Source organism: Marmota flaviventris, chromosome 5 (genome assembly GCF_047511675.1).
Source record: "Marmota flaviventris isolate mMarFla1 chromosome 5, mMarFla1.hap1, whole genome shotgun sequence".
Taxonomy (NCBI): Eukaryota; Metazoa; Chordata; class Mammalia; order Rodentia; family Sciuridae; genus Marmota; species Marmota flaviventris.
Genome location: NC_092502.1, coordinates 114,096,773 through 114,110,295, shown reverse-complemented (window position 1 = coordinate 114,110,295; position 13,523 = coordinate 114,096,773). Strand labels below are relative to the sequence as shown.

Below are 13,523 nucleotides of genomic sequence, written 5' to 3'. Positions count from 1 at the left end.
TGCAGACCTTAGCATCATCTTAATGGCTCGCCTCTCAACCATTACTTCTGGCAAAATGCCAGGGGCCATTCCGACTTGCCTGTGGCTCTCAGCATCCCAAATGCCACAGTCTGGCTGGGCACAAATCACGAGCCACTCAAGCAGGAACAAACTTTATTTCCAAACTCTACCAGCACACTCCACACATGCTCCCCGGGAACCTCTCTCCAACGCCACCCACGTGGCTCCTCCAGGAACACACCACACCAACCGGAACTCCCTCCCCCCGAGCTGCATGCGCACTCACTCTCGGAACCCTACGGGAACTCCAAAGTAGCGGGCGCCCGATGCAGCAAGAGCCATCCTATTACCGGACAGTAAAGGTCTAATATACAATTGAATCAATCCAGCATCATCTTAATGGCTTGCCTCTCAACCATTACTTCTGGCAAAATGCCAGGGGCCATTCCAACTCGGCTGTGGGTCTCAGCAGTTGTGGGCAATCTGGTGTCTGTGAGGGGCATTTTCCAAGTGGTGGTAAGAAGAATAAACTGAAGGTTCCTGGAGTGAAGCAGGTCAAGAAACAGAAGTTAAGGAAATGGTGTGACTCATTATCTACCTGGAGAATTTGCCAGGATGACTCTGGAGCTTAAGATGGAGAAGGCTGTATGGGTAAGTCTTTAAGAAATTTGAGAAAAGGTCAAAGAGGTCAGATAATGACAGCAACAGAGAGAGAGGACACTCAAGCAGGAAGGCAGCAGCCTCATAAGATTAGAATGTAGTGCAGTAATAATCTAGATATCCTCTTGAGGATTTAGGAGAAGGTTTATCCCATGTCAAAGCCTGGTCTCATGAAGAGCTTGGAGGAATGTGCACACTTCCCAGGGTAGGGGGTAGCAGTGCATTCTTTAGGAACCTAAGTGTTTTAGTCAGCTTCTGTTACTGTGACAAAATACCTGAGATAAGCACTCTTATAGGGGGAATGGTTTATTTTTGACTTGTAGTTTCAGACATTTTATTCCATAATCCCTTGGCCCCTGTTGCTTTGGGTCTATGGCAGCAATGCATGGCAGAAGAGATCTGCTCCTCTCATGGCCACCAGAAAGCAAAAAAAAAAAAAGAGAGAGAGAGAGAGAAGGGTGGGTGGGAAGAGTTAGGGTCCAAGTACCCTTCTGAGGGCATACTCCCCTGTTGAGAGCCACAGCCGAAGGGGCCCCAGCAAACTTCCAGCTGCCAGCAAACTTCCAGCTGCCGGCTGATGATTGGCTCACAGCGGCCCCAGCAACATCTAGCTGATTGGCTCCTCTGCGGTGATGCTCATTGGGCTGTTTCCCTGCCCTTTCAGACCACGGAGCTGCTCATTGGGGGACTTTTTTGGCTCCGCCCACACGACCCAGCCAATCGGCCTCAAGAGCAGGAGGATGGGGGGAGGTGGAGAGGCTTGTGGTTGAGGGAGAGGCTTGTGGGAAGCCGGTGGTGGCAGTAGGGGCTCTGAGGGTTTTTCCTGAGGAGCTGTTTTGTTTGGCATGTGTGGTTCTAAAAATAAAGTTCGTTTCTTTTGACAAGTGGCTCCTGATTGTGCCCAGCCAGACTGCGGCACTCCCCAGTGACCTAATTTCTTTCTACAAGGCCTCACCTTCCAAGAGCAACATGGACCAGGGACTAAGTCTAGCAAATGGTTCTTTGGAAGACTTTAAGATCCAAACTATAGCACCAGCTTTCAATTTAGACAAAGTGGAGAATGCAGTGCCTTGTGAGGAGGTGGAGGATGTAGGAACGTTTGCCTAAGAGACTGGGACTGTGAAATAGAGGCTCACCAGCAGGCAGCACTGTACACTTGGGACAGGGACAGGAAGCATGGCTTGAAAGGATTTTAAGAGCAAAGAGAAAGCAGTAAATTCACGTGTATTTGTTATGCTGAAGACCTAGTACAAGGACTTTTTAAGTAAAATTTTCTAACTTGATTCTCTATCTTGTTAGGCACAATTAATTCGTACATAAGATTAATTTGTAAAATTAAGGGCATAAAATTTAAATGACTTCATAGAAAAAAACTCATTTTTATTTTCTAATCATGTCACTTTTGACCCCACTCCTGAAAGTTGTTTCTACCACTTTGTGGTCCTGAAAACAATGCTTATTCATACTATCTTTTCAGTGTGATAAGGATTAAGCAAAGGTTTCCACACCACCTGACACAGAGGGCACCTCAGCAAATGAGTTCTCTTTCCCTGCCCTTCTTCCTTCCAAAGAAGGCACTTAGGGATATGTTTTATATTTGGAAGGAGAAAGGGCACCTGGGATAGCACAGGAAAGGCTGCTTGGCACACATGCACCATCAGGTGGGATTACAGGAGTGAGGTGTTCTAGTGAATGCTGTTCAGTATGGTAGCCACTTACCACAAGAGGCTGTGGAAAATTTGAAATGTGCCCAATGTAACTGAGGAATTAAGTTTTCATTTTATTTACTCTTTATTTAGATTTAAATAACCACATGGGGCTATTGTATTGGACAGCACAGATCCAATGGACAAGGCACTGTGTGGCTCAAGGCTTCAAGCAAAACATGTGCTAAGTGCCTAAGGAACAGGTCAGCCTCAGGTGCAGGGCTGAGCTTCCGTACTGGAGAAATCAAATAAAGGAGCCCTGTAAGCCCTGTAAGGTTATAAGACAACCTGGTAAACAGTAAGAATCAAGATTAGAGGGGAATATTTCTGATGAAAAAGAAATCATTGAAAATAGATATGTACAAGAATTCCAGACTGTGGGAGGGTACAAATGAATGCAGACCTCAGTGGCAGCCTGGAGAAAAACATTAGTTCCAAAGCAAATACTAGGAATATTTGCCAAGTATTCCAAAGAATTGGGACAAATTTCAGGAAGTAACACATAAACCATGTAGTATAACACAGCAACACTATCAGAAAGGAACAGGAAAAAAGTAAATCGTAAGGACATGGAAGTTGTGACATTTTACATAATAGGGTTTCGGTGTCCTCCTGGCTCTGGTAAAGCACAGTTTCTTGTATGAATGTTTATTTTTGAGGGTGAAGAAAGATGCTATTTCTGTGATATTTTAGCCAAATCAATTCTATCTTGCTTCACATATATAATGACCATCAGTTGTCTGCTCGCTGTAATGGAGTGGGGATCTTTGAGAAAAAGAAATATGCAATAGCAATAGTGCTTGAGAAAATCCGGCTTTCATTTAAAGTACAAGACAAACTAACTTAACAGATAGATGACAATAATTTAAATATCCAAGATGAATGGCACAGATGTAAAATGATAGAAGCTTAATTCTGGGTGAACTACAGTGGCTCAGAAACCTTAGTGGGATGAAGAGGAAGGCTTTAACCTATACTTCAAAATAAAATGAATCCAGTAAGTCAAAACATTTCCGAAAGTACATTTCCACAAAATGTTTTTCAAAAGTTTCAAGACAATAATTAACTCAGAATAACTGTGGCAATCTAGTTGGTCCAAATGAAATTCTGCAACCTGGTGATCTCTGTCAAATTCTATACAGCTTTCTTCCTTTACCAAAAGCACTTTATTTGTTTTTTGGATTTAGATTACAGTCCTCACAAATGCCCCCACCCGCCAAGTCCAGTACAATATTATTTCTTGGTTAGAAATTTCACAGGGTTATATTTTTTAAAGTGCTTTAAATATACAGAAGACAATGAAGAAGATGTTGCCCAGACAGACATAAAAGAGCCTAAAATTTGTAAAAGAAAAAGCACTAGTGTTTAATTAGGCAGTAAGAATCTGTGATTCATCTGGATTTTCGTTTTCAAATAATTGTGCATAATAACTCCTATAAGAAAGACAAGGTCATGCTGTGTTGCTTGCCTTCAACTTTTGAGGCTCTCAGTTGAAAAGAAAAATCAATGAAAAGTCTTCTTCAGATTCTCAAAAATACAAGCACAGTTGACAGAATGGCTACAAATGCACTGCCCCCCACCTGGCTGCAGGTCTCTAGACCTGCAAAGGCACCTAAGGAAAAGAGATCTATGTACCAGCACTGAAAACATTGGAAACATAACAAAGGAGAAGAGCAGGGATACTCAATTAAGTGAAGATAAAAGATGAAAAGCAGAGATAATGCAGAGAGAAAATACTCAATAGCTCAGATATTTAGTTAGAAGTACAGGAATCCTCCTGACTCCATTTCCTGCCTTTTGTAACAAGAATTATAAATTCTGAAAGAAATTAAGATAGAAACCCAGAAGGTAAGAGATTATTAAGAAAGAAATTTTAATGTGTTCTGTCAACCTGTGACATCATGATTTCACTATTTTGTTTGTTTCTCTTTGGCCTTCTACCTTCGGGAAAGAATAATACATTAAGGAAGTGGTCATTTTTCATTAGTTGCATGGACACTCTGTAGGGACATGTCTGCTCAGCTAGTTGAGGTACTGACATCTTTCTGCTTAACTGAGTTAAAAATCAGACTTGCTAGGACCAAACACTCAACCTTTCGCTCAATGTCAGGAAATAACTGAAAACCTATGGAGGTCATCGTACTAGCAAAATGCTTGACGCAGTTTGTTTTGTTTTTGTTTTTTATTTTGTGTGTTTTTGTAGCAGGCTCATTTTTTTTTTTAATGTTTATTTTTTAGTTGTAGTTGGACACAATACTTTCATTTTATTTATTTATTTTTATTTGGTGCTGAGGATCGATCCTGGAGCCCCACACGTGTTAGGTGAGTGCTCCACCCCTGAGCTACAACCCCAGCTCCAGGCTCATTTTTTAATCAGGATATTTCTCAGGATTTGCCTAGTGGGTGTAGCTTGTCCAGGGACAAACATGAGGTTCTCATCACTTTATTTGAAAGCAAAATTTGCAGAGTTTATAGTTTGAGCAGATGCAAATTTACCAGTAAAAACAACCTTATGTCTTTCTGCTGAAGTGCTACTGTTAGTTCCATTTCTGTCCTCACCATATACCAGTAAAGGCTACCAGCTGCAAGTGTTGAGTTTCTCCTGTGTTGGGGGAGGGGCAGTCAAGCACTGGGAGATAGCTCCATGCTGGAGCTCCAGGACATGAGGCAGAATGGCAGGACTGTCTACCACTTCCTGGACAGACAGGGGGCCACTCTGCCTTTTGGGCAGGGACATTCAGACTCTGGGCTCTGAGCCACTTGGTTGCTGAGCCCTCAAAAGCCCAGCTGCCCACTGCCACACCCCAGCACCACTCACACAACCTGTGTTGAAGTAATTTCATTTCAAAGCTATTGAGCAATAATCAAATTTTGTCTATAGTCATTGTTCTGTTCTAAGAGAATTGACAAAGAGAGCAGAAGTCCTGTGTTTTAGATACTATTCTTCCACTTGGTGTTCATACAACCCCATAACCCAAGGGCCAACTTTATCATCTGTGCTAGAACTTCTTTGGATACACAGTTAGTCATGGTCATAGTTGACACTGTCTTAGAGGCCTTGGTTCTGTATATCTAGGAGAAGTTGAAGGAATGATTATTTTAGAAATTTTCAGTCAACTTCATACCCTGAACTTTACGTTTTTGGTTAGCTCAAGAATGTAAGACCCTGAGGCTGGAGTTGTGGCTCGTGGTAGAGCACTTGCCTGGCACATGTAAGGCCCTGTGTTTAATCCTCAGCACCACATAAATAAATAAATAAAATAAAAGATCCATTTACAACTAAAAAAAATTAAAAAAAAAAAAAAGAATGTAAGACCCAGTTATCCTTCATTTCTGTACTCTGATATCTGTAGTAGGGTTTTCCCCTCCATGCTTATTCCTCTATTACTTTTTATTCCTTTATTAGTTAGGATTCTATATAAATTCAAAAATATAAAACCACATTCACACTGACTTAAACAATAGAGGGGATTTATTGACTCACACAACTGGAAAGTCTGGCTCTAGGTCAGGCTTCAGAGTGAGTTGATCCAGGGACTCAGTGATGTCATTAAATATTTAGTTTCCTTCCTTTATTCTACTATTCACAGTGTTTATATCATCGTAAATCAGATTCCACTTCTTCCTTTAGGATGGCTGCCAACCGCAACCCAGGACACAAGCTTACTCAACTGCTATCAGAGGGACTGAGTCCTCCCTCATAGCATTCCAAGCAAGAGATTTAAAGACAGCCTCCTTCAAAGAACATGGACCATGTGGTGGTGGGGAGGGTGCATTAGTATTGGGAGGAAAGTGTAATTAGATAGGGAAAAGAGATGAATGGCTAGACAACAGTGTATATCTAACCATCTCCTACAATCTACACTTCTCCATTGTTTTTTTTTTCTGGAGCCCTTTCCCAGGATAGATAAAATCTACTTTTTTATGTTCTGCCCTAGATCTTCCTTTCCCCCTTGACCTTTGGTAAAATCCACTCAACCATAAAGAAAATGTTTCCACTACATCCATCTGTTCTCTATACCCTATACCACAAAATTAGGAGGAACCATCAACATCTCTGCTCCCTAGCTGACACCTCCACCTTCAGTGGTGCTCCTAGATCAGTACCTCCACCACTGTATAAAACACCTTTGTGTGGGCTGGAGATGTAGCTCTGTGGTAGAGTGCACATGCAAGGCCCTGGGTTCAGTCCCCAGCATCACAAAAAACAGAACACCTTTGAGTCAGTCTGGTTTCACCATTCTATGTATCACACATGATAACCTCTTCCAACTATGGTTTGGTTCCTCTCCCTTCAAAAACTTTAGTTCCTGGTTCAGTCTTCCTTTCTATTCCCCGGCCAGCTGGGCACCACCTGTAATCCCAGCAGCTCGGGAGGTTGAGGGAGGAGGATCACAAGTTCAAAGCCAGGCTGAGCAAAAGCAAGGTGCTAAGCAACTCAGTGAGACAGTGTCTCTAAATAAAATACAAAATAGAGCTGAGAATGTGGCTCAGTGGCCAAGTGCCCCTGAGTTCAATCCCCTTATCCTCCCTCCCCCCCCAAAAAAAAATCTATTCCCAGGCAGGCCAACCATCATTTGCTGACTCCAGTGTTCATTAGACAATTTGTTCAAAGTAGACTCTCAGTTCCTTGTACACTTCAACTTGTTTATATCAACCATCTACTTCCAAGAAAATACTCTGGATGTTACCTTATTGCTGGAAATATCCAAAATATTATGAGATTTTTAAATATCTCACATTTTTATTATCATCTAACTATTCCTGTTTGACCCATTTCATTAATGTTATTGAGATGAGAATCTTCCTAACACAAATTGCTCTGCCTGTGTGTCTGTGTGGTTTCTTTTTTCTTTCTCTCTCTCTCTCTTTTTTTTTTTTTTTTGGTGACACTGAGTTACTTTACCACTGAGCTACACATCTAGTTCTTTTCATTTTTTTTGAGACAGTATCTAAATTGTCCAGGCTTACCTCAAACTTGTGATCCTCCTGCCTTCAACCTCCCAAGTCTCTAGGATTATAGGCATATGCCACCATGCCTGACTCTGCCTATTTTTATATCCCATTTCTTCCTGCTTCTGTGGGAATCTTGGCTCTCCATATGTCTTTTAATAATTAATTGAAAAAAATGGTTTTAAGTAGAATAATAGAAAAAATAATTTCCTTAAATATTATATTCAAACTTAAAACACAAGTGTATGTTCCTGGATGTTTTGATCTAAGACCAAGGTCTTTTTGTTACATATGCATGACTTGAATTGACATTTCACTGTCCTTGCAAAAACTACACCTAAAATGCATCATCCTTAATTTCCAGGTTCAATTTCTTAAGTGTAGAACAAGAATTTTAAAGGTGCACAGAAGTAACCTGAGTTTAGAAGCCTTCTGAGTCTTCATGAGTTTTTCCCAGTTTTTTACAACGGCAAAGGGCTTTTGTTTGTTTGTTTTGTTGTTGTTGTTATTATTGTTCCTTTTGGTTTTTTGATACCAGGGATTGAACTCAGGGGCACTTGACCACTGAGCCATATCCCCAACCCTGTTTTGTATTTTATCTAGAGACAGGGTCTCACTGAATTGCTTAGCACCTCGTTGTTGCTGAGGCTGGCTTTCAACTCATGATCCTCCTGCCTCAGCCTCCCAAACTGCTAGTATTACAGGCATGTGCCACTGCACCCAGCTATAATGGCAATTTTTTTAATTGACTTTTTGTAACTACATTTAAAAATTTTTTTTTAATGTTTATTTTTTAGGTGTAGATGGACACAACACAATGCCTTTATTTTTATGTGGTGCTGAGGATCAAACCCAGGTCCTGCCCGTGCAAGGCGAGCACTCTACTGCTGAGCCCCAATCCCAGTCCCAAAAAAAAAAAAAAATTTAACATTATTTTTCAGTTGTAGGTGAACACAATACCTTTATTTTATTTTTATATGGTGCTGGGGATCGAACCCAGTGCCTCATGCATGCTAGGTGAGTGCTCTACTGCTGAGCCACAATCCCAGCCCCAGTAAATACATTTTTAAAAGTATTTCTAAAACTTTTTATCCATCCCCGAAACAACAGATCCCTATTTTTCACACATTTAATTAGTTAATACATCCTTAGTACCTAACTTCATCCTTAGTTAGTATATAACTCAACTGATGATTGAAGAGATGAAAACATAGTGAGAAAATAGTCTTCAAGCATCAACCAGTAATGTTTCGCATAAAAGAGACAGCTGAAGATAGTATTTCCTGTTTTAAGACAGGAAAGACACCCTCCTTTTGTGCCTCCAGCCCCTTCCAGCTATGCTGCTTTAGCTCTCCTTATTTTCACAGCCACATCTGGAGATTATTGCTTACGACCACTCTCTTCAGCTCTTGCCACCTTCCCAGTCCTCAGTGGTAATCTGACTTGTGTTCCTGCCACTCTACTAATGATGCTCTGACCAGAGTCACCAGGGACTTCCCTGTTGCTGTCTTCCGCTGAGAATGGGGTCCTCCTCCCACCTGCACAGTGTCAGGTGCTGAGTGTATGTCCTCCCTTTCTTCACTGCTTCCTTTTCACAACTTCCTAGAACCCATCTTAACCAGTCTCCCTTCTGCCTGCCTCATTGATTATACTAAGACCCCAGATGTTTTTCTCTTCTCCTTCTGCCAGTTCCCTCGGGTCTGTTCAACCGCCTCTGTAGGTACAACTACCATATACAATTAGTGAATTCCATTTACACGGGCTATAAACACTTCGGACTTTTCATATTCAAAACTGATTTTATCCTTTTTCCCCTTTAAAGGCACCTCTTCCTGCCAATAGTCCCAGCGACTTGGAAGACTGAGGTAGGAAGACTGAAAGTTCGAAACCAACCTCAGGAATTTAGCAAGGCCCTAAAGACTTAGCAAGACCCTGTCTCAAAATAAAACATTTTAAAAAGGGCTGGGGATGTGCATCAGTAGTTAAGCAACCTGGATTTAATTCCTAGTACCAAAAAAGAAAGAAAAAGAAAATCTGCCTCTTCCTTCTGTGTTCCCTATACCAGTAAGCAGTACCACCAGCCCATCCATTAAGCTGGACAGAAACCTGGACATTATCCTTTACTCTCTCTCTCTGCCCGCTTACATCCATAATGGATGTTTACCAAGTCATATTTACTTTGCCTTCTGAATATCTTTTTAATTACTCCAGATCCCCCTATTTCCTAGTTTAGTATCCCTTAATCATATGCCCCAAATACATTGACAACTTTTCTCTGGAATGACCTTTTACACATCTTTTAGTTCATTATAATTCGAGTTACTTCTCTAAAAGGCAAACCTTATTATTATCTCTCACCTGATTAAAACCTTGAAATGGCTCTCCTGTCCCAGTCCTGGCTTTCAGAATAAGAAAAGGCTGGAGATTTAGCTGGGAATGTAGCTCAGTGCTAGACTGCTTGCCTAGCATGTGTGAAGCCCTGGGTTCAATCCCCAGCACTGCAAGAAAATAAAAACAAACCAAAATCAGAAAACAAGGATAAATGATTCAGTGATTCCTAAAGCTCCTCATTTGCTAACCCCTATTTACCTTTTCAGCCTTCTGTCTCCTTACAGCCTTTGCCCTTTGGATCGTTCCTACACAGTGTTCAGATCTCATTCATTGCTCCTTCTAGAAAATCTTCCTTAACACCCTCTCCCCATCCCAAGACCAGAATGGATGCCTGCTGTGAACTTTCAGAGTTCCCTCTACTTACCCCATCATAGCACTTATCTCAAAAGAGCATATTAATCCATTTGTCTCTTCTGCTGAATTAAAGTAGCAGCGTCTCAGCCAGTTTGTCATTTTATCTTCAGTGCTTGTCACAGTGACAACGTATAGTACATATTCAGAAATAGTCTTTGGGCAAATGACCTTTAAAAAGTTACTTAGCTTCTCTGAGTCTCAACTGCCTCATCTGTTAGAAAGGGAATAATGCTCTTCTTACCCCCATAAAGTTGTTGTTACGTCTTACAAAATAGGAGGAATGAAGTTTAGTATGGTAAGAGTGTGGGTTCCAGATCTGTACTGCCCGGTTTTAATCCTAGCTCCCACCCTACCACTCACTAGCTGTGTGGTCTTAGGTTGACGACTATTTTAATTTTCTCTTCAGTAAAACAAGAATAACTACAGTATAAAACTCATGAGGCTGTTGAAGGACTGAGTGACTGAGTAGGACCTACCTGAAAAGCATTTCAAACAGTACCTAAATACACACTTATATTTTTATTTGTGTATTTATAAGCTCTGAAGTAAGCGGGGATTGCAGGGGTAATGGAGAGAAAGGGGGTGGTGAGAAAGATAAACTCACAGCACCAATATTATTATTGTTGTTTAATGTTAATATTATAGTGTTTTAAAGTATCATTATTCTTAATAATAGATTTTTCTTTTATAATTAATAGCTATACCAGAGATTATTTTCCACAAATAAATTCAAATCATTATTAATGTAAATTAATAATTAATTACATAAAATAATGTAAATTCAAAATTATTTATGTAAAATTTTGAGAAAAATTTGGTATTCAGTATAAAAAACAGAATTTCTCAAATGATTACTTGCTAAACCTGCAAAATTTTTTTGAGTCTATACATATAGTAGGTAGAAATTAGCAAAGTTAAGACTTAGCTTAATTTATAGAGGACAGTTATCATGTCCCTGATACCTAATTTTATTTTTCTATGATTTCATTGCATAAGCAATTCAGTGTTTGGACAGTGTGAATTCCATTAAAACTATAATTATGCAAAAAATAAAAACACCAGAGCATTTAGTTTCGTGCATATGTGTTCATCTCAGAGAATGTGATCTGTTTTCTAAAAAATATCTCTGATTTAACTTTAATTTTATAGTACACATTTGAAATAACTTATCTCTGTTCTTTTTCTGATTCTTTTTAGAGTTGGTGGTTCCAGGATTTTACTCAGAATGACATTAGGAAGAGAAGTGACATCTTCCCTTCAGACAGTGTCTTCCTATACTGCAGCTGGCAGAAATGTTTTAAGATGGGATCTTTCACCAGAGCAAATTAAAACAAGAACTGAGGAACTCATTGTACAGACCAAACAGGTGTATGATGCTGTTGGAATGCTCAACGTGGAAGAAGTAACTTATGAGAACTGTTTACAGGTGCTGGCGGACGTAGAAGTGAAGTACATAGGTGGGTAGGATGAACAAACATATCTGTATTTCCTTTTTGTGTACATCTAAAACCATTTTATGCTTTCAGTTTTGGCAGTCAGATTTCTAGTTTTATGAGAGATTGGTTGTATAGAATGGTTGGTTGCTTAGAATTAAATTGCCTAAGAAAATATACAAAACGCAAAATAAATAAAATTTTAAAATTAAAAAAACAAACAAAAATTAAATTGCCTAAGATTTATACATTTTATTATGTTGGCAAAAATGCTATAAACTGTGCACTCTTATTACACTGTTTTCTGGACACCATTTTGACAATAAATATCAAAACTTTTAAGTTCCATACTTTAAGCCAGCCATGGTAGAACATGCTTATAATCTGAGCAACTTGAGTGGCTGAGGAAAGGAGGATTGTAAGCTTAAGGCCAGCCTTAGCAATTTAGCAAGACTCTGTCTCAAAATAAAAAATATAAAGGACTGGGAATGTAACTCAGTGGTAAAGTTCCCCTAGGTTCAATTCTCAGTACCAAAACAAAGGAAAAGAAAGAAAGAAAAAGAATTTTATACTCTAGCCCAGCAGTGCCACAACTAGGAATTATTTTCTAAGAAAATAATCAAATACAGACAAAATTTTTGTATAAATTAATGTATAAATAGGCACTTTTATAGCAAAAGCTCAAAAAAAGCCCAAAGTGTCAACCAATAGAATTGTGGGTTTATAGTCACAATTTGATGGCTATATAAATTATGACCCATCCATCCTCTATAACTTTCTGTAGAAATTACAATTACAGTTAGAAGCAGTGTTTAAAGACAGGAGAAAAGCACACAGAAGGAAAATTAAAAGAGAAATAAGCAAAATTTAATGATAGTTTTATTAGTGAGCATTGTCCAGAGAAACAGAACCAATAGGATGTGTGTTCCTGTGTGCGTTTGTAGGGTGTGTGTGTGTGTGTGTGTGTGTGTATGTATAGAAACAGAGATTATTATAGGGAATTGACTCAACATGACTTGGGAGGGTGGCAAGTCTGAAACTTGGAGAATGAACCAGCAAGCCCAAGACCCAGGAGAGCCAGTTGTGCAGATGAAATCTGAGGCAGTCTGCTGAAGAGTTCTCCCTTGCTAGAGAAGTCAACCTTTTTGTTCTGTTCAGGCCCGCAACAGAATGGACAAGATTCCCCACATTCTGGAGGGCAGTCTACTTTCAACTTCACCAATTAAATGTTTGTCTCATCAAAAGTCACATCATCAAATAACACATAAAATCAATCCCTGATGCCAAAAAATAAAGTCAAATCAACTATCACAGTGATTAATGTTTTGGGTGAGAGATTTACTGTTGATTTTAGCATTCTTCTTTATGCATTTCTTTATTTTTTCTCTGCACTGAACATATATTATTTTAATAATGTATGAAAGCCTTTGGGCTATAAGGAATGAAGGTGCACTTTGGTTACTTTTAAGAATTGGACATATTTTGTAGGATAATGTGAAACAACTTGACTGTCTATTGAGGAGTCATAAGAGAATATAAAAAAGCTGCAGATGTGGATATCATAAAGATTCAGAATCCAGCACAGTCCTAGTGACCTCATCATTTCTTTGCCCCTACTAACTCTTCATCACCTAGAGTTCTCTACTCTGTGTCCCACTGTAATAAGGTCTTGGCTATTTTCTCTTCTCTTGCATTTGTTTCCATATCTACCACCACTACCAACTATTCTACTCTCAGTAATGGCCACTACATCTTATAAGTCTTGAGTTTAAACTTCTGAATGAAAGGATCTGCTTGGTCTTCTTAGTCAAAGTCAAAGGGATGGAGTTGGTCCCTATTCAGCAGAGCTTTTCCAGCAGGTAATTTCATGTGTGTCTTCTGCCAATATGTGGTTTGTCCTTGTCATTGGTCCAGGTGCCTACTACAGTCTTCAGTCATTTGTAGCCAGGATGGTGTGCCTGCCTAGTAATGCATTTGACTGGTATAAAACCAACAGGGAAAACAAAAAGTCTTGTGGATTAATTAT

The 13,523-nt window shown here is 39.6% G+C and overlaps 1 protein-coding gene across 2 annotated transcripts in view; it reads left to right on the top strand.

The window, feature by feature from the left end:
* The window catches only part of Nln (neurolysin), a 108,018-nt gene that overhangs the window by 28,099 nt on the left and 66,396 nt on the right, over positions 1-13,523 (top strand). For both annotated transcript variants that reach the window (XM_027951604.2, XM_071612556.1), the window contains exon 2: positions 11,262-11,521. In XM_027951604.2, the coding sequence (XP_027807405.2) occupies positions 11,262-11,521 (260 nt within the window). The remainder of the gene's footprint in view (positions 1-11,261; positions 11,522-13,523) is intronic.